The following is a 26,629-nucleotide window of genomic DNA, read 5'->3' as shown; positions in this document are numbered from 1 at the left end:
AAAATTACCTCCAGCAGGCCACAAATGTGCATGTGTCTGCAAAAACGGTTAGAAATCGTCTCCATGAGGATGGTCTGAGTGCTTGACGTCCACAGATGGGTGTTGTGCAACATCGTGCAGGACGCTTGGCATTTGCCACAGAACACCAGGACTGGCAAATTCACCACTGGCGTCCTTGTGCTCTTCACAGATGAAAGCAGGTTCACACTGAGCACATGTAACAGACATGACAGAGTCTGGAGACGCTGTGGAGAGCAACCTGCTGCCTGCAACATCCTTCAGCTTGACCAATTTGGCAGTGGGTCACTAATGGTGTGGGGTGGAATTTCTTTGGAGGGCTGCACAGCCCTCCATGTGCTCGCCAGAGGTAGCCTGACTGCCATTAGGTGATGAGATCCTCAGACCCCTTGTGAGACCATATGCTGGTATGGGTGGCCCTGGGTTCCTCCTAATGCAGGACAATGCCACACCTCATGTGGCTGGAGTGTGTCAGCAGTTCCTGCAAGATGAAGGCATTGAAGCTATGGACTGTCCGGACCGTTCCCCAGCCCTCAATCCGATTGAACACATCTGGGACATCATGTCTCGCACCATCCACCAAGTCATGTTGCACCACAGACTGTCCAGTAGTTGGCGGATGCTTTAGTCCAGGTCTGGGAGGAGATCCCTCAAGAGACCATCTGCCACCTCATCAGGAGCATGCCCAGGCATTGTATGGAGATCCTACAGGCATGTAGAGGCCACACACAGTACTGAGCATCATTTCCTTGTCTTGAGGCATTTCCACTGAAGTTGGATCAGCCTGTAACTTCATTTTCCATTTTGATTTTGAGCATCATTCCAACTCCAGACCTACGTGGGATATTAGCTGTGATTTACGATGATAATTTTTAGGTTTTATTGTTCTCAACACATTCCACTATGTAATGAATAAAGATTTACAACTGGAATATTTCATTCAGTGATATCTAGGATGTGGGATTTTAGTGTTCCCTTTATTTTTTTGAGCAGTGTATGTGTGTGTATATATATATATATATATATACATATATACACACACACACACACACGGTGAATGGCACAGCTTCTCCTATCTATTACAATGTTAATCATGAACAGCACACAGAATGTCGCCACTCGTTTGCTCTCACTGGTTTTCTCTGACCCATACAATTCTATGAGTAATTCTGTTCCATCATAGATCAAAAATTGAAATGTCTCCGTGATTTTTGTTTGCAGACACACTGCAAAAAATATTAAAAAAAAGATGTGAACAGCTCTATAGATTATAATGTGAATGTATTCTATTAGTGAGAAGCACTGATGGAACACGTACTGGATGTGAAAAAAACAATGTCTGAATGAGGCCAAAGGTTTAAATTTGTTGTCCTCTACTCCAAAGAAGCATGTGTGAAAGATTCAGGGTCATATCAAAGAAAGTTACACCTTGCAGTGGCTGGTGGGCACACGTGAGTTGGCCAATTTGTGCACCAAGTGCCTCAATTCTGTAAGTATAGTCTAGGGCAGTAATGCATGTAAATACTCATATACTCAATGTTCGCATACATGATGCTGCACTCTTTGGTGGATGGATATATGGGCAGAGAGAAAGAATTTTTTCCCAGCTCTATGCCTACTTCATGCAAGACTGGTCGGATTGTGGTTTTCCTGCAGACTGGACTTTTTATGGTGAGCTGGCATACTTTTTCTTTATTCTAGATGGATAAATACCTGAAGAGTAAGACGCTTGACTGCGTTCCAGACCACTCTGATTATGTCCTTCATTCTCTCCTCAGGAGTCATGCTGGAATCTCGAGAGGTCAGTAGTATCTTTGCAGGCACAGATAAGGGACGTGATTCTGTAAAAGAAAAGTGTGCGGAAATTAATTAACATTATGCATTTTATTTTTTTTACTATAAAAAAAAAGAAAAAAAAAAAAAAGACTCCAGAGATCTTGCAATCCTTTTTTATTCTTCACCATACCCAATATTGGATTTATCTTTCTGGCTGTTTTCAGCAGCCACATGGACATAAGTAGCAGCAGACTGGATCTGACCCTACTAAATTGAATACAAGGATTTTCTGGCCATGCTCATCTGGTCAAACGTCATTGTAAAGACAGGGAGAAGAAGTGACCAGTGGACATCACCTATTGTCAATGGTGAATCCAATATTACCTATGTATACAAGTGTTACCTTTCATTGTGATGTCTGTGCTGATAACTACTGTAAAGTACAGTCTTCTATAAAGTACAGTCTTCTATAAAGTACAGTCTTCTATAAAGTACAGTCTTCTATAAAGTACAGTCTTCTATAAAGTACAGTCTTCTATAAAGTACAGTCTTCTATAAAGTACAGTCTTCTATAAAGTACAGTCTTCTATAAAGTACAGTCTTCTATAAAGTACAGTCTTCTATAACGAAAAGGAAATGAAGCCTAGTATTCGGCTTTGTGGCCAGTTTGGCTTTGTACACAAGAGGGAGAGACCTTTACACTCAATGGTAAGACATGCCATTCACCAGCAGCAGCGCTGAGAAGAGCCGGCAGGAGCACTGCACTTATCTAGTCTCTTCCTATGGTCCCTGCATGGATCTTCTAAGTATAATTTCTTAAAAATTTCCAAGCCTTTAAGAGTTCATTATACCTCGCTGCAATCATGCAGCCAAGCTCTGATTGATCCTGCCCGCGGTTTGGGTGACATGAGTCGGATGACAGGTTCCCTTTAAAAAAAATAATAATTCTGACTGCCAGGGGGAACTTCCTGAATACTTTCTTATTTTTCAGTGCAATGTACACACAGTATGCAGAGCTTCCCCTTCTAATATCGGCTGTGTGTAGCCAGGAATTATTTTTTTTACTACATATCTATTTAGCGGATTTGAAGCAATATCAGACATTTCATCTGAATAGAAGATATTCTAAGATTTCAATAGGATGATCATCATGGGTTTGCTTTTCTAGGAATAGGAAGATTTTGCTTTCATCCTTTCAGGCACTTTTCATTTTCTACGAAGACCAACCAACCATTCAGGGTGGTCTCACTCATCACGATGTACTACTTTAATATGCGAGTCCACAGGTTTCCTCTTCAGAAGTGCCTACCGGTGTCCTACGGTAAAGATCCATAAATGACTACTGTTTTTACCGTAGCACTTATTTACGCTTCACGGTAGTTAATGCCTCGGAAACGCATAGCACCGCACAGCTACTATGAGCAGTGATTATGTAAAGACCATTAAATGCAGCACTTTAGTACAACACATTAACTGTGACCAAATAGGTAGAGGGCTGAATATTAGTCGCTTCTCCAAACAAACGCTCGATTCTGCGCTGAATGCCATTCTCCAAGAATGTTTGCTTAAGCAAATGAAATCATGTTACACATGATCAAAGGCAGAGTAAAATCAGCCCATCGTAACACGTAAAAGCAATTACCGCCCGGCCTGTAGGAGCACTTACCCTACGCTAATGCCTTACAGAATACGGTTTGATCCATTTTATTAACTAATTAAACAGTGACTTGGGACTGCCGAGAATATAGTAGGTAGAATATTACATTCTTCCACCGCTTCAAAAGTCTTACTTATGGGCTAATGACAATATGGCATCTCAGTAATTTTTTTTTGGGGGGATAATGAACTAAAATTCAGTAATGTCACAAATAATTTGACAGATGAGACAGAAAATAACATTGCATGGTTCACGGACTTGCACATGTTCTACACTCTTAGAACATATTAAAATGCACTTGTCACCTACATATACTAGAAAATATATCTAAGTCAATTCAGCCTTAAGGAGTTCAACAAATATCAGGCAAAAGTAAATTAGTAGATTACTGCTTAAAGCAAAAACAACACATACTTTCAGTTGTGCTTTGCTAAGCAAGATAATATCGCTCATCATTGGCTACAAACAGCGCCTCTTGCTCTGGAGGACTGATATTACATGACATTAGGGGATCCTATCAGTTGTGCTAAATCTCTGAACTGCTGGGTCTCCACTGAACCCTATTTCTACATTCTAACAAGCTCCTTCTTATGCCTTAGCCATTGCTTTATTATTGTAAAACAAAATCCTTCCCAGGGTGTGATTTGCTAGAGATGTCACCATGGTCACCTTGAAAATCTTGATCATGTGCACAGTGATTTCCCTCCTTGTAGATGTGCAATGAAGCCTAGAACATACCTCCTTCATTAGTGCATTGCGTATATACTGATGACCTATCAGATCAGTGGAGGTCCAAACTAACACCACCACTGATCAGCTGTTTCCAGCTCCCGCCAGACGTACAGACTAGGAACTTCTCAGCTTAGTACACTGTGGAGTTTACGTTCTTACATACTGCAGCTCAGCTGCCAATCACTTGATTCTAAGATTTTTTTTAAATTAAAAGATAAAGAGGTTAAAACTGCAATTTCATTATGGTATATGGCAAAGTATTCTCATTTCTAATATGTGCGGGAAGGAGAAAAGTTAAAGGGAATTTGGCAACCGGTTTATGCACATCTGCCTGAGGGTAGCATGACAACTTGATTCTAGGGTGAAAAGATGGACGCAAAGTAACACAAACGGAGTGCATTTGAACTCCTGCTTGTTTTGCTAAAATGAATGGCTCAGTCAGGGGCACGTCAGAATCCCATTTTTTAAGGATTCAGAAAAAAGACATCAGAGTAGAACTTTAAAGAAATATAAAAAAATTACTTATTATGGTTAAGTCTTTTAGTATTTCAAAATTACTTATTATGGTTAAGTCTTTTAGTATTTCAAAGAGCTGCACATGTAAACCAAAAAAATTTAGAGCTGTGACAAATTGTGTCTGTTGTGTGAATTGACATTTTAATAAATTTGTATTAAAAAAACAGAACAAATAAGAGCCTGAAAACTATAGAAAACACTGACAAATTGTAAGGCAGACACGCACTTTTCATCTCAATGACTTAGTCAATGTTAGTCTTTCCAACAGGTGCAGCTCGGAGCTCCAAATGACATCACATAAAAGCCAATTACATGAAAGTGTTGTTTTTATACATTATTTTCACTTATAAAACTGCAATAACCATTAGGATCCATACAATTATGGTAGTTTATAACTCAGCTTTGAAGAGAACTACGTAAATGACATCATTGCTAAGGGAGTAACAACTCCTCTTACATCGCGGCTGAACGTGCGGTGAGGTGTCATGGTGTATCACAACACAACACTCGCACGACTTCTGCAGTTCTGTCTGCTTCTATGGAATTAAAATCACAGATCATTTGTAGGAAATGCTCAAGTGATTATTGGCATAAGAAAAAAAAAGGTCAAGTGAAATTTTTATTTCACAAGCATCCAACTTACCTACAGTGGGTATGGAAAGTATTCAGACCTATTTATATTTTTCACTCTGTTTCATTGCAGCAATTCGGTAAGTTCAAAAAAGTTAATTTTTTTTCTCATTAATGTACACTCTGCACCCCATCTTGACTGAAAAAAAACAACAATGTCGAATTTTTTGCTAATTTATTAAAAAAGGAAAACTGAAATATCACATGGTCATAAGTATTCAGACCCTTCGCTCAGTATTGAGTAGAAGCACCTTTTGAGCTAGTACAGCCATTAGTCTTCTTGGGAATGATGCAAGTTTTTCACAACTGGATTTGGGGATCCTCTGCCATTCTTCCTTGCAGATTCTCTCCAGTTCTGTCAGGTTGGATGGTGGATGTTGGTGGACAGCCATTTTCAGGTCTCCGGAACTGCTCAATTGGGTTTAGGTCAGGGCTCTGGCTGGGCCAGTCAAGAATGGTCATAGAGTTGTTCTGAAACCATTCCTTTGTTATTTTAGCTGTGTGCTTAGGGTCATTGTCTTGTTGGAAGGTGAAAATTCAGCCAAGTCTGAGGTCCAGAGCTCTCTGGAAGACGTTTTCATCCAGGATATCACTGAACTTGGCCGCTTTCATGTTTCCTTCAATTGCAACCAGTCATCTTGTCCCTACCCTTGAAAAACACCCCTATAGCAAGATGCTGGCAATACCATATTTCACTGTTGGGATTGTATTGGGAATGTGATGAGCAGTGCCTGGTTTTCTTCACACATACCACTTAGAATTATCACCAAAAAGTTAGTTGTCTCATCAGACCAGAGAATCTTATTTCTCAGTCTCAAAGTCAGTTGACTTTGTGGAACTTTCTCCCATCTCTCTACTGCATCTCTCAGGCTCTTCTCCCACGATTGCTCAGTTTGGCTGGATGGCCAGGTCTAAAAAATACTTCTGGTGGTCCCAAACTTCTTTCATTTAAGGATTATGGAAGCCACTGTGCTCTTAGGAACCTTGAGTACTGCAGAAATTCTGTTGTAACCTTGGTCACATCTGTGTCTTGCCACAATTCAGTGTTTGAGCTCCTTGGCCAGTTCATTTGACCTCATGATCTTCATTTAGTCTGACATGCACTGTGAGCTCTTATATAGACAGGTGTGCGCCTTTACAAATCAAGTCCTATCTGTTTAATTTAACACAGTTGGACTCCAATGAAGGAGTAGAACCATCTCAAGGAGGATCACAAGGAAACGGACAGCAGGTGACTTAAATATGACTGTCTGAGCAAAGGGTCTGAATACTTATGACCATGTGATATTTCAGTTTTTCCTTTTTTAATAAATCTGCAAAAATTTCTACATTTCTGTTTTTTTTCAGTCAAGATAGGGAACAGAGTGTACATTAATGAGAAAAAAATTAACTTTTTTGAATTTACCAAATGGCTGCAATGAAACAAAGAGTGAAAAATTTAAAGGGGTCTGAATACTTTCTGTACCCACTGTATGTAATTATGCATAAGTACTAATATACTTACCTATGACTGTCTTCCCCAGCTTCCTGGGGGGTTACCGTGCTCTCCTTACCCAAGAGACCTACAAACAGATTAACTGCTCACACACAAAACCCGGTGTGAGTCACTTACTCTGTTTGCAGGTCACGTGGGTAAAACTAGCACAAAAGCAATGCTGGATGTTCTTTATAGATGAAAGGCCTGTAAGTGGCGCTCTCATACATCCTGTCATCCAACCGAAAGTGGGTTATTGAGGTTTCATAGTTTTAGGGATGAGTCAGTCAGCCATATACGGTAACTCGGAGGACGATTGCAGTGCAATGTATTTCTCTGCAGCTGTCACGCTCAGTTTTGGAGAGCCGACCGGCAGCCTGAGCATTGCGTTGCAATCTTCGAGTTATACGGCCGTCTGACTTTTCCCTTAAAGTTGAAAGAAGACATAAGTCCATCATGGTCCTATAAGCTAACAAGTGAATCCAGAGGAAGACAAAACCCCATGAGTTAGAGGCGAATTGCCCCATATTAGGGGAACATTTTCTAATTCCCTGGATAAACAACACATCCCCAAAATCTAGTATCCATAAACTGTAATATTTTTTGCAAGAAAGAGCCCTCCCCCCCATCCCCAAGAACTTGTTTAGTGAATCAACCATTACAACATGTTATGGCAGATGGCTCAATGAGCGCTTAGCTGCAGTACCCGAAAACTACCATTACACAGTATAGGGAGCTGTACACACAAATCACGACACAACAGCCCTCTGCAATTACTAAATTCATAAAGTCCACTATTGTTACACATTAAAAAAAGAAAAAGAAAAAAAGAGAGCTACCATGTTAATATTTTTCCTCAAAAGTGTATCCGGCATCCGCAAATGACAAGGTGATCTCCATTGGATGGATGAGCGCTGCCTGAACTGAATTCCTGACACTGAGCATTCACACTGACACTGCAGGCCAGCAAGCACGCTCTCCACAGTGTCAGTGCGGGTGTACTCCCATCCCTCTCTCCTGCCTGTAGTGGCTATTTTCTACACTTTCATAAATCGGTGTAGGGAGCGGCTGCTGCAGACAGGAGAGCGGTATGAGTGTGCCTGCACTGACACTGTGTGCATGTGCTCGCTGGGCTTCTGCAGTGTCCGTGAACACAAGCAGGGCCATGTATTCAAGTCAAGCAGCACTCTGGGCAAATGAGAACTTTCAATCAACTTAAGAGGAGGTGTGCTGCATTGTAGATGATGGGAGGAATGGAGCACTGAGGCTTTGGACATGCTTTTTCTGAAAAACTAAGCAAGTAGAAAATTTACTACAGAGAATTTCTTTTTTTTTTCTATTTTTTTTTTTTACAGGGGCAAAATCCCGAACAGAACTGTATAAATAGTTTAAAATGAGTTTTGCGGGTGAGACTCCTTTTAACTATCCTAAAAGTCCATCAAGCTACGTTTATTCATGGTCGACAAACCACCATTATGAGATATTGGTGATGTGAATAAAAGTGTGGCTGCACATTTCTTCAGCCATGGAAAACTGGAAACCCAGGCACCTCACTGAAAAAAATATCTCTCAAATCTATCGTTCTTGGATGGCAACTCTAACTTTGATCAGAACCGAGTCTTTATCTTTTTTAACTGGAATTAAAGAACATGTATAAAATATGCGTGCAACCATTGCATTTCTCCAAGCTATTTAAAATTAATTATGAAGCAACTATTCCAATAGTTTTTCTTAAAATAGTTTGTACACACATTCCTTGGGGTCTTATTTTTTTAAATTCTGGCACTTACTATCCATTACTAATTCTATAATTGTATGGTAAAGAAAGACATAGGCAGAATAAAGTCCTTTATTAATTTTAATTTACCATACTTACTGCATTGCCTAATCCACGATTCCCTTGATCTCCTGCAACAAAAATAAAATAATAAACCAACAAAAATACTCCCTGTCCGCTGTAGTCCATTTAATAACGAGTGTCCCACGACAATCTCCCGTGTAGAACAGTCACATCGGCAGATGTGACTGCTCTACAATGCCTCCGGTGATACAGTGAGAGTTCACCGGAGTTCGTGCTCTCACGGCACCACTGCGTGAGAATTTTCTCAAGCAGCAGTGCCGCAAGTGACAGCACAAACTCCGGTGAACTCTCCCACGGCGGCGTAGTGATACACTGCGAGAGGATACCTCCTGTTACTGTATCACCGGGAGCAGTGTAGAGCGGTCAAATCTCCCGATGTGATATCTGTGGGAAACTCGATATTAAATGAACGACAGCGGAAAGGTAAGTATATGGTTGTTTATTTTTTTTATTTTTTTTGCAGGAGATTAAGGGCATCGGGGAATTAGGTGTTTGAATGTTGTATGTGAATTATTATGTAAATGTGTTTTTTTACACTTGAACACAGTCGCCGGATGATGGGACTACTGCCTCATCATCGGCTCATGCGGTCACTGTTATATGTGACAGCAGACATAGCTGGATGGGAGCAGTAGTCCCATCAGACGATACCTGGCTACACACACAGACACCCGCAGACACACAGACCCGCAGACAGACACACAGACACCCGCACAGACAGCCGCAGACAGACCCGCACATATTCTCCGCTCACACATAGTCTCTGCCCACACACTGTTCCTCCTTCCTTTCTGCAGAATTTTTGGCAAGCTAATCGGCAGACCTTTTTACACCTGCGGTTTAGCTGTGGATTTGACTGACTCAATGTAAGTCAATGGGTGCAGAAACGCTGAAGATCCACAAAAAGAACTGACATGCTGTTCAAAATAAAATAAAAAGGTGAGAATCAGTGCGGAATTTTCCACAGCATGTGCAAACAAATTCTGGATTTCCATTGATTAACATTGCCTTAGCACTCATTGCGAATTTGGTGAAAATCCGTGCGCAAAAAACGCAGTGGATCCACAACAAAATCTGCAACGTGTGCACATAGCCTTAGTGAAGATTTCAACATGCCCCTTGGTGGACAACAAACCACTTTTAAAAAATATATATATACACAGTACTGCGCAAATGTTTTAGGCAGGTGTGCAAAAATACTGAATGCTCTAAAAAATAAAGTGTCTGGAAGGGAACAATATTTAGAATTGAGAGTTCTCAGTGATTGATACCTTTTAATGGCTAACTGAAAAGATGGAAACAAATTGCAAGCTTTCGGGACTACTCAGGTCTCTTCATCAGGCAAAGACTAAAAGAAATTCTGAAGAATCACATATTTATGCACAACATAGCACAGAAAAAAAAAATTACCATGAGTGATAAACAGTTATGTCCATAAAAATTGGGCCAGTTCTTAGATAAGGATTGTTTTATTGTCGTCTGATTTTTAGTCTTTAGTATCAACTGAGGACTCTCAATTCTACATATTTTTCTATCTACTGGCTAACACGGTACCAAGATATATATCTTTCCTGTATCAAAATGGAAGGGAACAAACATTAGTGATAGCACCCTGGCGCAGATATTAAAGGGAACCTGTCAGCAGTTTTGGCCGATATAAGATACGGCCACTGCTTTTCAGGGCTTATCTACAACATTCTATAATGCTGTAGATAAGCCCACGCTCCGACCTGAAAGATAAGAAAAATAAGTTTTATTATACTCACCCGTGGGGAGGTCCGATGTGGTCCGGTCCGATAGGTGTGGCAGGTCCAGGTCAGGTGCCTCCCATCTTCTTGCGATGCGGCCCTCCTGTTGCTTCATTACTTCCCGGCATCGCAGGCATATTTATTTGCCCTGTTGAGGGCAGAGTAAAGTACTGCAGTGTGCCGGAAAAGGTAAGAGAGGCCGAGCACCTGCACACTGCAGTACTTTACTCTGCCCTCAACAGGGCAGATGAGTACACCTGCGCAGGAGGACGGCATCACAAGAAGATGGGAGGCGCCGGATCCGGACCACCAGTACAAGGTTCAGGTTCCGTCGGGTTTTGCCAAACATCATAGTACATGATAGTACAGAATAGTACATGAACTTTATCGCAAACCTGGAATTCACTCTCCATTACTAAGCCATGGGCTTTACATCAGCTGACATTACAAAGCTGACATCAACCCCAAAATATTACCACATTAGCCAACAGTTCAGGACAAGTGGGGAGAGTCGGGCAAAGCGCCATAATTGGCATATCTAATGGATGTTCCGCCATTTCTGGGGTGGCTGCTATTTTCACGCTGGATAGAGACAAATATCCATGGGCCTTCCCAGCATAAGAATACTAACCCTCAAATGTCTGCTTTAGCTTCGCTGGTTCTCAAAAACTACTACTAAATAGTAGTAGATAAACTACTAAAACTTCACATTTTTTTAAGCATTATTTTGAACTTTACAGCATTTTTCCACACCTGCCTAAAACTTTTGCACAGTATTATAAATAAACCATAGCCCTGGTTTTAGAATAAAACAAATATACCAGTCTAAGTAGGCTCTATATAAAACTAGAAGAAGCTGATGTCACTGCTGTAAAGCAATGCCTTCTGCCACAGATTGCCATATCTTTGTAGCAGTCAAGCAAGTTGTCAAGGAGACTCCTATACAAACACTGGGTAATGTATTCCTTGGGGAAAAAAACCCTCAAACTTTCTTCAATGTTATTTTATTTTACGCGAGTCCTGTAGGTATAGTTTGACGCAGGTGTGTTTCTTTTGCTTCTGTTTTTATTAATATCAGCACAGTAATAAATTATGTGTTACAGCTGGAAATTACTGAAAACGGCTACAGCAGATCTCATCATTAAACATGAGTAATCTTTCCCTATAAATGAAAATAGAGTGTAAAATGTAAAATGTGGGCAGATGGGAGAGATTTCATTTTTTTTTCCCAGGGTGATTAAAGTTGCATACTTTCTAGAATTGTGTCATAAAATGTGGGTTGTCATCTAAGTTTATCCTCATCATCCTGTTAGGTCATTCACTCTAGTTTTATTACTATATAGATCATGTTAATGGTAGCGGTTTGATAACTATTACATCATCACTAACTTGTGGGCATTACAGAATTTATTTTAGCTGTTTACAGTGAACAGTTCATGCTATAAAGAAAGTCAAATGCTGTGTTTTAGAGAGTGTTGACTTCAGTAAGCGTGTATCCAAAGGGAGAGTACATCCAAAGGGAGCGCGTATCCAAAGGGAGCGCAGATCCAAAGAGAGAGCGTATCCAAAGGGAGTGTGAATCCAAAGGGAGCGCGTATCCAAAGGGAGCGTAGATCCAAAGGGAGCGCGTATCCAAAGGGAGCGCGTATCCAAAGGGAGCGCCTATCCAAAGGGAGCGCCTATCCAAAGGGAGCGGGTATCCAAATGGAGCGGGTATCCAAAGGGAGCGCGTATCCAAAGGGAGCGCGTATCCAAAGGGAGCGCGTATCCAAAGGGAGCGCATATCCAAAGGGAGCGTGAATCCAAAGGGAGCGCGTATCCAAAGGGAGGGCATATCCAAAGGGAGCGCAGATCCAAAGGGAGAGCGTATACAAAGGGAGCGCGTATCCAAAGGGAGCGTGTATCCAAAGGGAGAGTGCATCCAAAGGGAGCGCGTATCCAAAGGGAGCGGGTATCCAAAGGGAGCGCGTATCCAAAGGGAGCGCCTATCCAAATGGAGCGCCTATCCAAATGGAGCGCCTATCCAAAGGGAGCGTGTATCCAAATGGAGCGTGTATCCAAATGGAGCGTGAATCCAAAAGGAGCGTGAATCCAAAAAGAGCGTGTATCCAAAGGGAGCTCGTATCCAAAGGGAGCGCGTATCCAAAAGGAAGCGTGTATCCAAAGGGAGTGTGGATACAAAAGTGTTTAACCCCTTTCATGTCGCTGGCAATAGTGACAACGACATTGATCGGCATATCACAGAAAAAATATTAGTCCAATAAATACATATTTAAGTAAAAACAAAATAAAGTACCGATACACATTATTTGGTATCACCACATCCGAAATTACCTGACCTAAAAAACTACCCAATGAGTTAACCCCTTCGGTGAATATAAAAATAAAAAGCGTGGTATAAAACTATGCTTTTTTATCATAACGCTGAACAAAAATGGATATAAAACTAGATCAAAAAGTTGAATGTAAACACAAATGGTATAGCAGAAATCATCACCTTGACCCGCAAAAAAACAAGCAGCCATATAGCTCCATCAGCAGAAAAATAAAAAAGCTATATCTCTCAGAAAACAGTGATGCAAAAACAATATTTTTTATATAAAACAATGTTTTTATAGTGTAAAAGCAACAAAGCATAACATTGTATAAATGTGGTATTGCTGCAATAGTACTGCAGCCCCTTTTTTTTTTTTAGGCAAAAATGTACCGGTAATTATTTTTTCTCCACTGCCCAATGATATCGGTGACACACACATGGGGCCCAAATAACTGCTCCCTTAGATGAATTAATAATTGAGAGGTGTAATTCGCAAAATGGGGTCACTTCTTTGTGGGTTCTGCTCTTCTAGCACCTCAGGGGCTCTGCCAATGTGACTTTTCCTACTAAGCTTTGCACTGTGATACAAAAGTAGCTTTCAACCACATATGAGGTACTAGCATCCACGGGGCACATTGAGTAACATTTTTTAGTCCCTTTTCTCTTATTATCCCTTTTGAAAATAAAAATAGGTGCAAAAGTAAAATTTTAATGGAAAAAATAGTAATTTTCCATTGACTCAGCAGAATGTTATTCTTTGAATCGCCTTGGGTTGAAAATGCTCCCTACATCGCTAGACTAATTTTTCAAGAAGTATAGTTTCAAAAATGGGTTCAATTGTGGGGACTTTTGCTGTTTTAGCATGTCAGGGGCTCTTAAAAAATGACATGGCATCCGCAATCTGCTTCAAATAAAATTGAGCTCCAGAATTCAATTGGTGCTCTTTCCATTCTGAGACCCACTGTGCACCCAAACAGTGGTTTTACACTAATATATATATATATATATATATATATATATATATATATATATATATATATATATATATACAGTCATGGCCAAAAGTATTGACACCCCTGCAATTCTGTCGGATAATACTGAAAAAACACAAAAGAGAATGAAGCAAAAAGCAAAACATTGATCATTTCACACAAAACTCCAAAAATGGGCCAGACAAAAGTATTGGCATCCTCAGCCTAATACTTGGTTGCACAACCTTTAGCCAAAATAACTGTGACCAACCGCTTCCGGTAACCATCAATGAGTTTCTTGCAATGCTCTGCTGGAATTTTAGACCATTCTTTTTGGCAAACTGCTCCAGGTCCCTGATATTTGAAGGGTGCCTTCTCCAAACTGCCATTTTTAGATCTCTCCACAGGTGTTCTATGGGATTCAGGTCTGGACTTATTGCTGGCCACCTTAGAAGTCTCCAGTGCTTTCTCTCAAACCATTTTCTAGTGCTTTTTGAAGTGTGTTTTGGGTCATTGTCCTGCTGGAAGACCCATGACCTCTGAGGGAGACCCAGCTTTCATATACTGGGCCCTACATTATGCTGCAATATTTGTTGGTAGTCTTCAAACTTCATAATGCCATGCACACGGTCAAGCAGTCCAGTGCCAGAGGCAGCAAAGCAACCCCAAAACATCAGGGAACCTCCGCAATGTTTGACTGTAGGGACCGTGTTCTTTTCTTTGAATGCCTCTTTTTTTTCTCCTGTAAACTCTATGTTGATGCCTTTGCCCAAAAAGCTCTACTTTTGTCTCATCTGACCAGAGAACATTCTTCCAAAACGTTTTAGGCCTTTTCAGGTAAGTTTTGGCAAACTCCAGCCTGGATTTTTTATGTCTCGTGGTACTAAGTGGGGTCTTTTTGGGTTTCCTACCATACAGTCCCTTTCCATTCAGACGCCAACGGTTAGTACGGGTTGACACTGTTGTACCCTCGGATTGCAGGGCAGCTTGAACTTGTTTGGATGTTAGTCGAGGTTCTTTTTCCAACATCCGCACAATCTTGCGTTGAAATCTCTTGTCAATTTTTCTTTTCCGTCCACATCTAGGGAGGTTAGCCACAGTGCCATGGGCTTTAAACTTCTTGATGACACTGCGCACGGTAGACACAGGAACATTCAGGTCTTTGGAGATGGACTTGTAGCCTTGAGATTGCTCATGCTTCCTCACAATTTGGTTTCTCAAGTCCTCAGACAGTTCTTTGGTCTTCTTTCTTTTCTCCATGCTCAATGTGGTACACACAAGGACACAGGACAGCGGTTGAGTCAACTTTAATCCATGTCAACTGGCTGCAAGTGTGATTTAGTTATTGCCAACACCTGTTAGGTGCCACAGGTAAGTTACAGGTGCTGATAATTACACAAATTAGAGAAGCATCACATGATTTTTCGAACAGTGCCAATAATTTTGTCCACCCCCTTTTTTATGTTTGGTGTGGAATTATATCCAATTTGGCTTTAGGACAAATCTTTTTGTGTTTTTTCATTTAAGACAAATTAAATAAATATAATAACAAAGAATTTGTGTTTGCAATCATTTTCAGGAAGAAAATGAGTATTATCTGACAGAATTGCAGGGGTGTCAATACTTTTGGCTATGACTATGTATATATAGGGTATCGGTGTAATCAGGATAAATTGCACAATAAACTGTACGGTCCATTTTCTTCTGTTACCCATGTGAAAATTAAAAATTTGGGGCGGAAGCAGCATTTTGTGGGAATTTTTTTTTTTAATTCACGGCTCAATGTTATAAAATTCTGTGAAGCAGCTGTGGGTTCAAGTTGCTCACAGCACCTCTAGATAAGTTACTTGAGGGGTATAATTCCCAAAATGGGGTCAATTGTGGGGGGTTTCCACCGTTTTGGCACATCAAGGGCTCTGCAAATGCGACATGGCGTCCGTTATCTATTCCAGCCAATTTTGCGCATTACAGAATGCTGTAGATAAGCCCCTGGTGCTGGTGGGCTTAGCTCACCATCGATTTTGGGGGTGACAGGTTCCCTTTAAGGATATAAAAACTTAAAGTTTGGAAATTGTGACATTCAATTTTTGTTCCAGGGTTCCAGAGTTATTACCACAAAGTGACAGGCTTTGTGGTGAATGAAAAAGTTTGTGTATGCCTCTATCTGTATGGATGAGAAATGTCTGTGGGGACTTACAAGCACAAAAGGGTGTTATCCAGACAACAGCGCTAAGGTAAAGCGGGTACTGCTCATCTGATGCGGTTGTGTGAGACACATTACTGGGTTTCATTAGCAAGTTTCCAGCTGCTGCAGCTCCACAGGATGGCAGATCCAACGTAATGTTCAGAAGAGAAGAGGTGTCGGTATCCTTCGTTGCTGGTTTTATATTAAAAAAAAATAATCTCCAAATGACATATGAGGGTAACGGTGCAGTTTATTCTTAACTCATTTCAAGTTGCTCTGATGTCATCATCAAGAAAAGAAGAAAATGAAGAAGTCAGAGCACTTCAAACAATGTTTGCACTGTTAATGTCATTTGCTGATTTTTTTTTTATATACAACAAGCACCGCAGAATACCCGCACCTCCAACCATGAGGAGGTACAGAAGATCCCTATAGTCCTTTATGGGTGAAATATTACTGTTGTTCACTGACATTTATGGTAATGTGCATGGGTCTTGACAAAAAAAAGCCATCTCACAGAGATGGTGACTAACTCAGCACAATTTACACATCGCCAATTCTTGAGCAATCTAATATTTTTGCAATTCTTTAGTAAAGCTATTGGTTAGTGTATCAAATACACATATGTATGAGAAAGAATGTGGAATCCCTTATTTTGCAGCTAAATCAACATTGTGGTTCCTGATTTAGTCATTACTCCCGGTGAATAAGCAGACAAAACTGTGATATAATGGATACATCTACAAAAATATTTTCCTTCAACTAACCACTGAAAATGCCTCAGCGTACCCAAATGTTTCTGATACCCCAGGATATGGATAATGTAAGATTATTTTTACTGATACTTTACACTCACCATTGAGAGTAAAGACTTCCAAAGCACAATTGCTCAACCACAATGGTAGATTTATAAGTAACAGATCTCTTCCAGAAGTTCAGTGACGAAAAATAAGTTCAAAGCGCAGGTGGCAGTGACAAACACTGCTTCTGATCAGCAGAAAAATCATTACCGCCTGTCAGAGACCCAGTAATAACACCGAGTGGACGCAGAGTATTCATCAGCCAACGCTCTAATTAAAAAAACGGCGTACGTTCTCCAGTATTTTTTTTACCAGCCAGGCAAAACTCACAGCTGAGGGTTGAAACCCTCAGGTGTCGGCTTTAGCAACGCTGGTTATCAAGAATAAAGGGGCCACCCACTCTGATTTGTATTATTTAACTAAATATAAAAAATTGTATGGGGTCCCCCCATTTTTGACAACCAACCAAGCTAAAGCAGACAGCTGGGGGCTGGTATTCTCAGGCTTGTAAGGGGTCATGGACATTGACCCCTGCATCCTACCAGAAAAGGCGCATCTATTAGATGCACCAATTCTGGCGCTTTGCCCAGCTCTTCACACTTGCCCTGTAGCGATGCAAGTGGGATTCAAATTTGTGGGGTTGATGTCACCTTTGCATTGTCCGGAGACAAAGCCCTACAAAACACCTATCCATTACTAAACCTATAGTTATATTGTAAATAAACACAAAGCAAGTAAGAAATATTTTATTTGAAATAAAACAAAACACACTTTTACTTTTTAATTTAAAAAAAACCCAAAACAGTTAAATCATCTAACGCCCATTCCATTGAAGCCCTCATCTCCTGTAATAAAACAAAAATTAAAAATAACCATATCCTCACTTGTCCGTCGTTCTGTCCCACGCCGTAATCCATGTCTGGGAATAAACAGTTTTCAACCTGTGAGTTGCCAAGATGCGACCGTCCAGGCTGAGAACCACTGGGGAATGAGCTGCTGCGAGCTCAGCATCACTGACTAGCCATGACATCATCGAGGTTACCACAGGTCACTGAGGCTCAGCACTTGAACTGAGGAGACCAAGGAGAGATCTCTGCTAGAACAGTGAGAAAGTCCATGGTGCAACGCTGAACTCAGAGAGTTCTCCACAGTTCACCGACTGGCAGGACTTTTTGACTCAGGTCATGTGACCTTGATGACATCATAGGTCCTTATCCACTTCTATGTTGCAGCTTGCTTATGATTGGTCAGCGTCATACAGGAGACAGAAGTACACGTCATCAGTGAAAACCTGTCTGATAATATCCACTTAGACTTAACTAAAGTTCACTCATTAGGTGCTAAATATTTAATTGCAAATATATTAGAAATGGTGAGGCGAAATTAAAGATAAAGCAAAAATGTTTAATTCTGCACTGCAGCCACAATTACGTCATATGTCCTGTTCAACATGAAACATTTGGTGAAAGAACTTCTTTAAAGCCTGTACAGCCAGAGAAGATAGAGATACCCCATATTGTCTGACATTAAGATGGGTTAATGGTATGGTGAATACTGCTGGATGCCAAAGCAAATTCCTAGGGAAATTTGGGATCAGAGCTTTATGGTAAAGACCCCAGAGTGCATTCAACTGCTCATTCTCAGCTTATGTTCCAGAGTCTCTGAGCTCTATACTATAGTGGAGGACTAAATTATGTATCCAGTGGCAGTAACAATGGACCCTAAATGATATGATGGTTATCTGTCCAAATCTGACTAATCAAACTGAAATATCCATTAACTAACAGTCACAAGAGAATATATTCTGTAGTTTGTCAATGTCATAATACTCTAGTTTTAAGGGAACATGATGAAAAATATCTACTGGACACGGAGTCATATGTGCCACCACAATCGATATGCTTCAGGCAATAATTCATTGGCAACTGCTGAGTAATTAGCACTTGAGAAATTGGAAAGAACATGAATCAAAGTCAAACGATCAGTGGTTGGGGACTGGTTACACCAAAGAGACATTTGGTAAACGTACAAACATTTAAGATTCATTTCAATTCACATCCAAATCTTGGTATAATATAAATTAATTTGCTATGAACAAATATGGCGTAAAGCCCTCAAGCACATAACTTATCTTTTTTTTCCTATATTACACTTGTTCAACACTGGTGCACCAACATGCTGGTTGACCAATTTTGCCCCATTTGCAGATGTACTGACCGAGTCAATCACATTGCGTCTACGTCAGTCTTTGTGCTGCACCTCTATGTGCTAACTGCTCCACAATTTTCCACTGCATGTCCACGCAACATAGAAGTCGACAGGGCACACACGCACAGAATGCCGCCCATCGGCATAACTGTACAAGCGTAGCTGTGCGGAGATCGTGGCCTGGAAGAAAAGGATTTATCAGGGCATGCGTAACCACTAAAGAACAGGGCACTGAGCGGACATGACCCAGATAATCCAAGTTAGGAAGTATATCTGCTAATGAGGCACAGGAGCTTGAAGAAGCAAATATAAAACGCATTACAGTTACAAAAAATAGTATGCCGGCACTGAAGAAACCTTGCAAAATATAATACTTTTTTAAGGTAATGCGAGACAACAACTGTAACAACATAGAATGATCCTGATTACACACAAGCTATGGACATCTATGGTTTGATATCTTCGCCTGTGTGGATTGGATGGGTCGACAGACATCTGGTGAGAATGTCATGTCAATAGCACCTTTAGAAATATCGCTATTTAGAAATAAGTGTGTGTGTGTGTGAATGTATAAAATATATATATATATATATATATATATATATATATATATATATATACACAGCTCTTGCAAAAAATTAAGAGATTACTGCAAAATGTTCAGTTTGTTTGATTTTTTTCTTCATAGGCATATTTTTGAGTAAAATGTAAATTGCTCCTTTATTCTATAAACTGCTGACAACATGTCTCCGAATTTCCAAGCAATAAATTTTGTATTTTTTTCTGAAAAGGAGAAATGGTCAGCATTGCTTTCAGACCTCAAATAATGCAAAGAAAACAAGTTCATAATCATTTAGAAACAACAATACTAATGTTTTAACTCAGGAAGAGTTCAGAAATCAATATTTTGTGGAATAACCATGATTTTTAATCACAGCTTTCATGCGTCTTGGCATGCTTTCCACCAGTCTTTCACACTGCTTCTGGCGCAAAAATGTAAGCAGTTCTTCTTTGTTTGATGGCTTGTGACTATCCATCATCCTCTTGATTACATTCCACAGGAATGGGGTTCAGGTATCATTTTAAATGACAAAAAACACAAAAAAGAACGGGATAATATCAGTATCAATATATCATAGATATCATAGAATATGAGTATAACATCCCTATTTTTTACTATTTATTGATCAGCAGCTGCCTTAGTAGGGAGTTTCAATGTGAAGGCCCCCTTTTATACAACCTTATTTCTTTTGGATTTCACTGGTTTTAATCTATGATGTTTTACTAATGCCTTCTCATTCTATGCTGTAACAGTTGTTGCGTATCACATTCCAATAATAATTTTTTATTGTATTATCTTCAGCAAGGTTTATTAAGCACCGGTTTATTGCTTTCTGCTTCGTTTACATTTTTCCTCCAGGGGTATTAGAGAATACCGCAATACTCGTTACCTCTACCCGTTTGACTTTACAGTTTTTGAGTAATCTCATATTTTCCACATTGAGGTTACAGTGAAATCTCTGAGAAAATCACTCAAAATTGAGTGGAAAAGAGGTCTTTTAAGAGGAGGGTGATCTTGCCAAAGCACAGTATGCATACTATATAGTGAAACAGAAAACACTTCCATGAGAGAATCTCCATTGGATTTAATGATATTAACATTTGTTTAACCCTTCAGAAACTTAATAGCAAACTCTCATAATATTAATTTTACAGCAGCATTATTAACATTGTCTAGCACAATTATGAAACAAAATGTTTTCATGGCGTTATTTGGTCACTGCATTAGGGGTGTTTGGCATTGTGAATCATTGGTACTTCATACACTACACAGTATATTTTAGGCGGTATTTTCGTGGTACACTATTGTCACTAAGGTAATTGTTATTTGGCACCATCTATATACATAATTGTCTAAGGGGTACTTCCGTCTGTCTGTCTTTCTGTCACGGTTATTCCTTCGCTGATTGGTCTCGGCAGCTGCCTGTCATGGCTGCCGCGACCAATCAGCGACGGTCACAGTCCGATTAGTCCCTCCCCTACTCCCCTGCACTCACTGCCCGGCGCCCGCTCCATAATCCCCTCCACTCACTGCTCACACAGGGTTAATGGCAGCGGTAACGGCCCGCGGTGTAACGCACTCTGTTACCGCTGCTATTAACGCTGTGTGTCCCCAACTATTTACTATTGATGCTGCCTATGCAGCATCAATAGTAAAAATATGTCATGTTAAAAATAATTAAAAAAACAAAAAACCTGCTATACTTACCCTACGCCGCCTTTCTCGCTCCTCTCCACGCTCCCGGGACCGCTCCATTGCAAGCGGCAGCTTCCACTCCCGTCAAAGGGCTGGTGTGCGACAAGGACCTGCCGTGACGTCACGGTCATATGACCGCGACATCATCATAGGTCCTGTGCTCACACCAGCCCTGGGACGGGACCGCAAGCTGCCGCTTGCAATGGAGCGGTCCCGGGAGCGTGGCGAGGAGCGAGAAAGGTGGCGGAGGGTAAGTATAGCAGGACCTCAACGGGCTATAGGTGAGTATATGCTTTTTTTTTTTTTTTAAAGGGACACTGTCACCTGAATTTGGAGGGAACAATCTTCAGCCATGGAGGCGGGGTTTTTGATTCACCCTTTCCTTACCCGCTGGCTGCATGCTGGTTTCAATATTGGATTGAAGTTCATTATCTGTCCTCCGTAGTACATGCCTGCACAAGGCAATCTTGCCTTGCGCAGGCGTGTACTATGGAGGACAGAGAATGAACTTCAATCCAATATTGCAGCCAGCATGCAGCTAGCGGGTAAGGAAAGGGTGAATCAAAAACCAAAAAACCCCGCCTCCATGGCTGAAGATTGTTCCCTCCAAATTCAGGTGACAGTGTCCCTTTAAGTCTCTATAATACGTGGCTCTGTGCTGGGCAATATACTACGTGACTGGGCAATATACTACGTGGCTCTGCTACATACTATGTGGCTGGGCAATATACCGTACCACGTGGGCTGTGCTATATACTATGTGGCTGGGCAATACGTGACTGGGCAATATACTACATCGCTGGGCAATATACCACGTCGTTGGGCAATATACTACGTATCTGGGCAATATACTACATTGCTGGGCAATATACTAAGTGACAGGGCAATATACTACGTGGCTGGGCAATATACTACGTGTCTGGGCAATATACTACATTGCTGGGCAATATACTACGTGACTGGGCAATATACTACGTGACTGGGCAATATACTACGTCGCTGGGCAATATACAACGTGGCTGGGCAATATACTACGTGGCTGGGCAATATACTACGTGGCTGGGCAATATACTACGTGGCTGGGCAATATACTACGTGGCTGGGCAATATACTACATGGCTGGGCAATATACTACATGGCTGGGCAATATACTACGTGGCTGGGCAATATACTACGTGGACATGCATATTCTAGAATACCCGATGCGTTAGAATCGGGCCACCATCTAGTACTATTTATAAGGAAGATTGCAGCGTAACACGAAGGAAGAAGCCAATACTACTGCTGTGGAAGTGGTCTTGCTTGAGTTAACCCCTTCAAGTCGCGGCCCTTTTTCGTTTTTGCGTTTTCATTTTTCACTTCCCTCCTTCCCAGAGCCATAACTTTTTTATTTTTCCGTCAATATGGTCATGTGGGCGCTTATTTTTTGTGGGACGTAGTAGTAGTTTTGAAAGACAGCATTGGTTTTACCATGTCTTTTACTAGAAAACGGGAAAAAAATTCCAAGTGCCGTGAAATTGCAAAAAAAGTGCAATCCCACACTTGTTTTTTGTTTGGCTTTTTTGCTAGGTTCATTAAATGCTAAAACTGACCTGCCATTGTGATTCTCTAGGTCATTACGAGTTCATAGACATCTAACATGTCTAGGTTATTTTTTATCCAAGTGGTGAAAAAAAATTCAAAACTTTGCTTAAAAAAAAAAAAAAAAAAAAAGTGCCATTTTCCGATACCCAAAGCGTCTCACTTTTTCGTGATCTGGGGTCGGGTGAGGGCTTATTTTTTGCGTGCCGAGCTGACGTTTTTAATGATACCATTTCGGTGCAGATACGTTCTTTTGATCGCCCGTTATTGCATTTTAATGCAATGTCGCGGCGACCAAAAAAACGTAATTCTGGAGTTTCTGATTTTTTTCTCGCTACGCTGTTTAAGTTAATGCTTTCTTTTTATTGATAGATCGGGCGATTCTGAACGCGGCGATACCAAATACGTGTAGGTTTTTTTTTTTTTTAAATTGTTTTATTTAGGATGGGGCGAAAGGGGGGTGATTTAAACTTTCATATTTTTTATATTTTTTTCATATTTTTAAAAACATTTTTTTTTTTACTTGTGCCATGCTTCAATAGCCTCCATGGGAGGCTAGAAGCTGGCATAGCCTGATCGGCTCTGCTACATAGCAGTGATCATCAGATCGCTACTATGTAGCTGAAATGCAGGTGTGCTGTGAGCGCCGACCACAGGGGGGCGCTCACAGCAGGTCGGCATCAGTAACCATATAGGTCTCAAGGACCTCTATGGTTTCCATCCTGATGCATCGCCGACCCCCGATCATGTGACGGGGGTCGGCGATGACATCATTTCCGGCCGCCCGGCCGGAAGCGCCGGTTAAATGCCGCTGTCTGCGTTTGACAGCGGCATTTAACAGGTTAATAGCGGCGGGTGAATAGCGATTTCACCCACCGCAATTGCGCGCACATGTCAGCTGTACAAAACAGCTGACATGTCGTGACTTTGATGTGGGCTCACCGCCGGAGCCCACATCAAAGGGGGTGACACGGCATGCGCAGTAATAGTACGGTGCATGTCGTGAAAGGGTTAAGGATGCTAATCTTGACCTATAATTAACGGAAACCACAGCACCGACATAAATGCATTGCTTCAGCGCACACCTATGCTCTGAAGCATACCTGGCCACGACATATACAGATGTCCTTGATAAAGACCACCTGTTGGTCAAAACGTTGAATGTATCCTTAGATGTTAAAGGTACCTCAAGGGTCATCGTGTCCAACCCCCTGCTCAATGCAGGATTCACTAAACCATCTCAGACAGATGTCTGTCCAGCCTCTGTTTGAAGACATCCATTGAAGGAGAATGCACCACTTCTTGTGGCAGCCTGTTCCACTCATTGTTCACCCTCACTGTCAAAAAGTTTTTTTCTAATATCTATATCTTCTCCCTTACAATTTCATTGCATTGCTTCTCATGTTTCCATGTGAAAATAAGAATACGGATGATCCTTCTACACCGTGACATCCCTTCAGATATTTGTAGACAGCTATGAAGTCTCCTCTTAGCCTTCTTTTTTGCAAGATAAACATTCCCAGATCCTTTAACCGTTCCTCGTATGACATACTTTGCAGTTCGCTCACCATCCTGGTAGCTCTTCTCTGAACTTGCTCCAGTTTTTCCAGTTAATCTATTCTATACCTTTAGTACCGGATAAAATAACGTTTGTTAAGCTTTGCAAGCGAGACCAATCACTCTTATTTGTGTCGGTGCTGAGGTTTCCGCTACTAGATTGCAGATTAAAACTACCGATACATCATCTGTAGAATGGGGTGCAGATCTGAGGTGCCAATATGAGGTGATGAACAGGATACCATCCAAGTTAACAATTCAAAGGCTAACTGTAACCAAAACGCAACATTAAAGTGGCCTTATTATCTATGTAATCTATATGATTTTCAGACTCTTCCATTTTAACTCAAACTGACCGGCCATAAAAAAAACCCTGTATAATAACAGAGTAAAGGTTTTGGCAGCACTTGACTGTTCATTCATGCGCGACTGCTTAACCCCAGTTAGCGTCACCTGCTGATTTTGTTCCTTCTAATGAGTGGTCAAACACTACGCAGCAGGCATGAATAAACGATGATCATACGGCTCGCTGAGTGCAAGCCATTGATGCGATAACTAGAAATATTTCACATAAGCATGTCTTTATTCTCTAAATAAAATCCCTGTAACTTATTGCTACGCACATCTATTATGGACAGCTGTAGATAAAAAAAAAGTTTTAAATAGCAAGTAAACTTTTAGACAAGCTACAACTCTAACCCTAATTTTGCCTCCTTAGGCTTCTTTCACTCTTGGGTGTATTTGCCACTAATGTACAAACTTTTATGGTTTATCAGTCAATCCTGACTACAAACAGACTCTTCTGTAGTCAGGTTCTCTCAGCAGAAGTTCCCCCGCAAACGGACTATTCTATATAGTGATCGATCATGCAGCTGCATGTGAAGAACAATCACAGAGGAAGGTATGGTAGCTATGGAGTCATTACAGGCTACAATGGAAGTGCAAACTACGCAAAGATTAGTTTTAAAAAATTTGCTGGAGACTGGTCTTTAAATCGAACCTGTCATCAGGATTGTGTTAATTAAACTACAGGCATTGTCAGGTTGGGGCCATTATACTGATAAAAATGATACCTTGGTTGATGAAATCCGTCTTGTTGTTATTTAATCTGTAATTGCAGTTTTCAGTAAATCATATGCTCGTGCTCCGGGCGGCTTTATTTCGTGCTCTGTTAACATATTCATATTTTTAGGCTTATGACAGGCCACTTATCCTTCAGTGATCTGCCTCCTATTTTAGATCCTGCATATAATAGTGTTGGCTTCGAAAAAAAAAAACTTTACCTCCAACAAAATGGAGCATTGCTTGTTGATAGATGCTACTGAACAAGTGCCGCCAGCGCCATTTTGCACAGCAAAAATTTTTTTTGCTCCAATAAAATGGCGCAGCATGCGAAGCAGGATCAGTGACCATAAGGATGAATATGTGACCAGAGAACCGAATAACGACCCCCCACAGGCTGCCTCGAAGCACGAGAATCTCATTAACTGGAAACTGCAAATACAGATTAAACAACCACAAGACTGATTTCATCAACCAAGCTATCACTTTAATTAGTTTAATGGCGCCAGCCTGACAATGCCTGTAGTTTAGCTGGGAAAATCCTGATGACCGGGTGAATACATACACATTGTTGAACACCATTATAATACAACATTACCACCACAGGCATATTAACAAAACCGTTTCAGAGCCTTTTATAGGCGATTAGAGCAGTAAATGCTTCCTGCTATTAATGTAAGTTTACATGTTTCCCTAGCACAGAAAAGTCCAACTTGACTTATTATGTAATGATTACCCAATTTATCGAACCTCTGTAGCACCACCCTCAAATGAATTTTCAGCAGGGGGCAGTGATAGAAGCAGTGTCATCAGCGCAGCTACCTGATGATGGTTTGTTTGAGGGTGGTGCTAGAAGCTGTAGGGTGCCGCTGGTGTCACTCATTGCTACTACCTTACTTTCATGTTATGGGTTAAAAAATGTTCTATGAAGCTCAAGTCTTTTCAACATATTGGAAATTATTCTGGTGTTCATTGAGATATTGATTAAAGTAGTACTTTTTAAAGAGGGTGTACTAATTTATGCTAAGCACTGTAAGCTGGCCATACGCATTACATGTCTGTCGGACGAATGATGCTTCGGCCGGTTGTTCGGCTGTCAGTCATCTCCGCTAAATTTCCCACACACAGGAGCAATCGTTTGGCCATGCACTTATATCTTAGAAAACAATGCAATCTAGAGTTAAACTTTTGGCCGAACCTGTCGATATTGGCAGGTTAAGGCAACATTAATCTGTGTGGGGGCCTTTAGACTACTGGTGGTCCCTATCAAATTAGCAGG

General features: G+C 40.9%; 1 protein-coding gene across 1 annotated transcript in view; it reads right to left on the bottom strand.

The window, feature by feature from the left end:
- VPS13B (vacuolar protein sorting 13 homolog B) overlaps positions 1–26,629 on the bottom strand; it is a 1,386,889-nt gene that overhangs the window by 699,742 nt on the left and 660,518 nt on the right. Inside the window, exon 22 of the mRNA XM_069731647.1 lies at positions 1,732–1,859. Coding sequence (XP_069587748.1) covers positions 1,732–1,859 — 128 coding nt within the window. The remainder of the gene's footprint in view (positions 1–1,731; positions 1,860–26,629) is intronic.

This window comes from Ranitomeya imitator, chromosome 6 (genome assembly GCF_032444005.1).
Source record: "Ranitomeya imitator isolate aRanImi1 chromosome 6, aRanImi1.pri, whole genome shotgun sequence".
Lineage (NCBI taxonomy): Eukaryota > Metazoa > Chordata > Amphibia > Anura > Dendrobatidae > Ranitomeya > Ranitomeya imitator.
The sequence above is the reverse complement of the archived record's forward strand: the minus strand, read 5'-3'. Positions and strand labels throughout refer to the sequence as shown.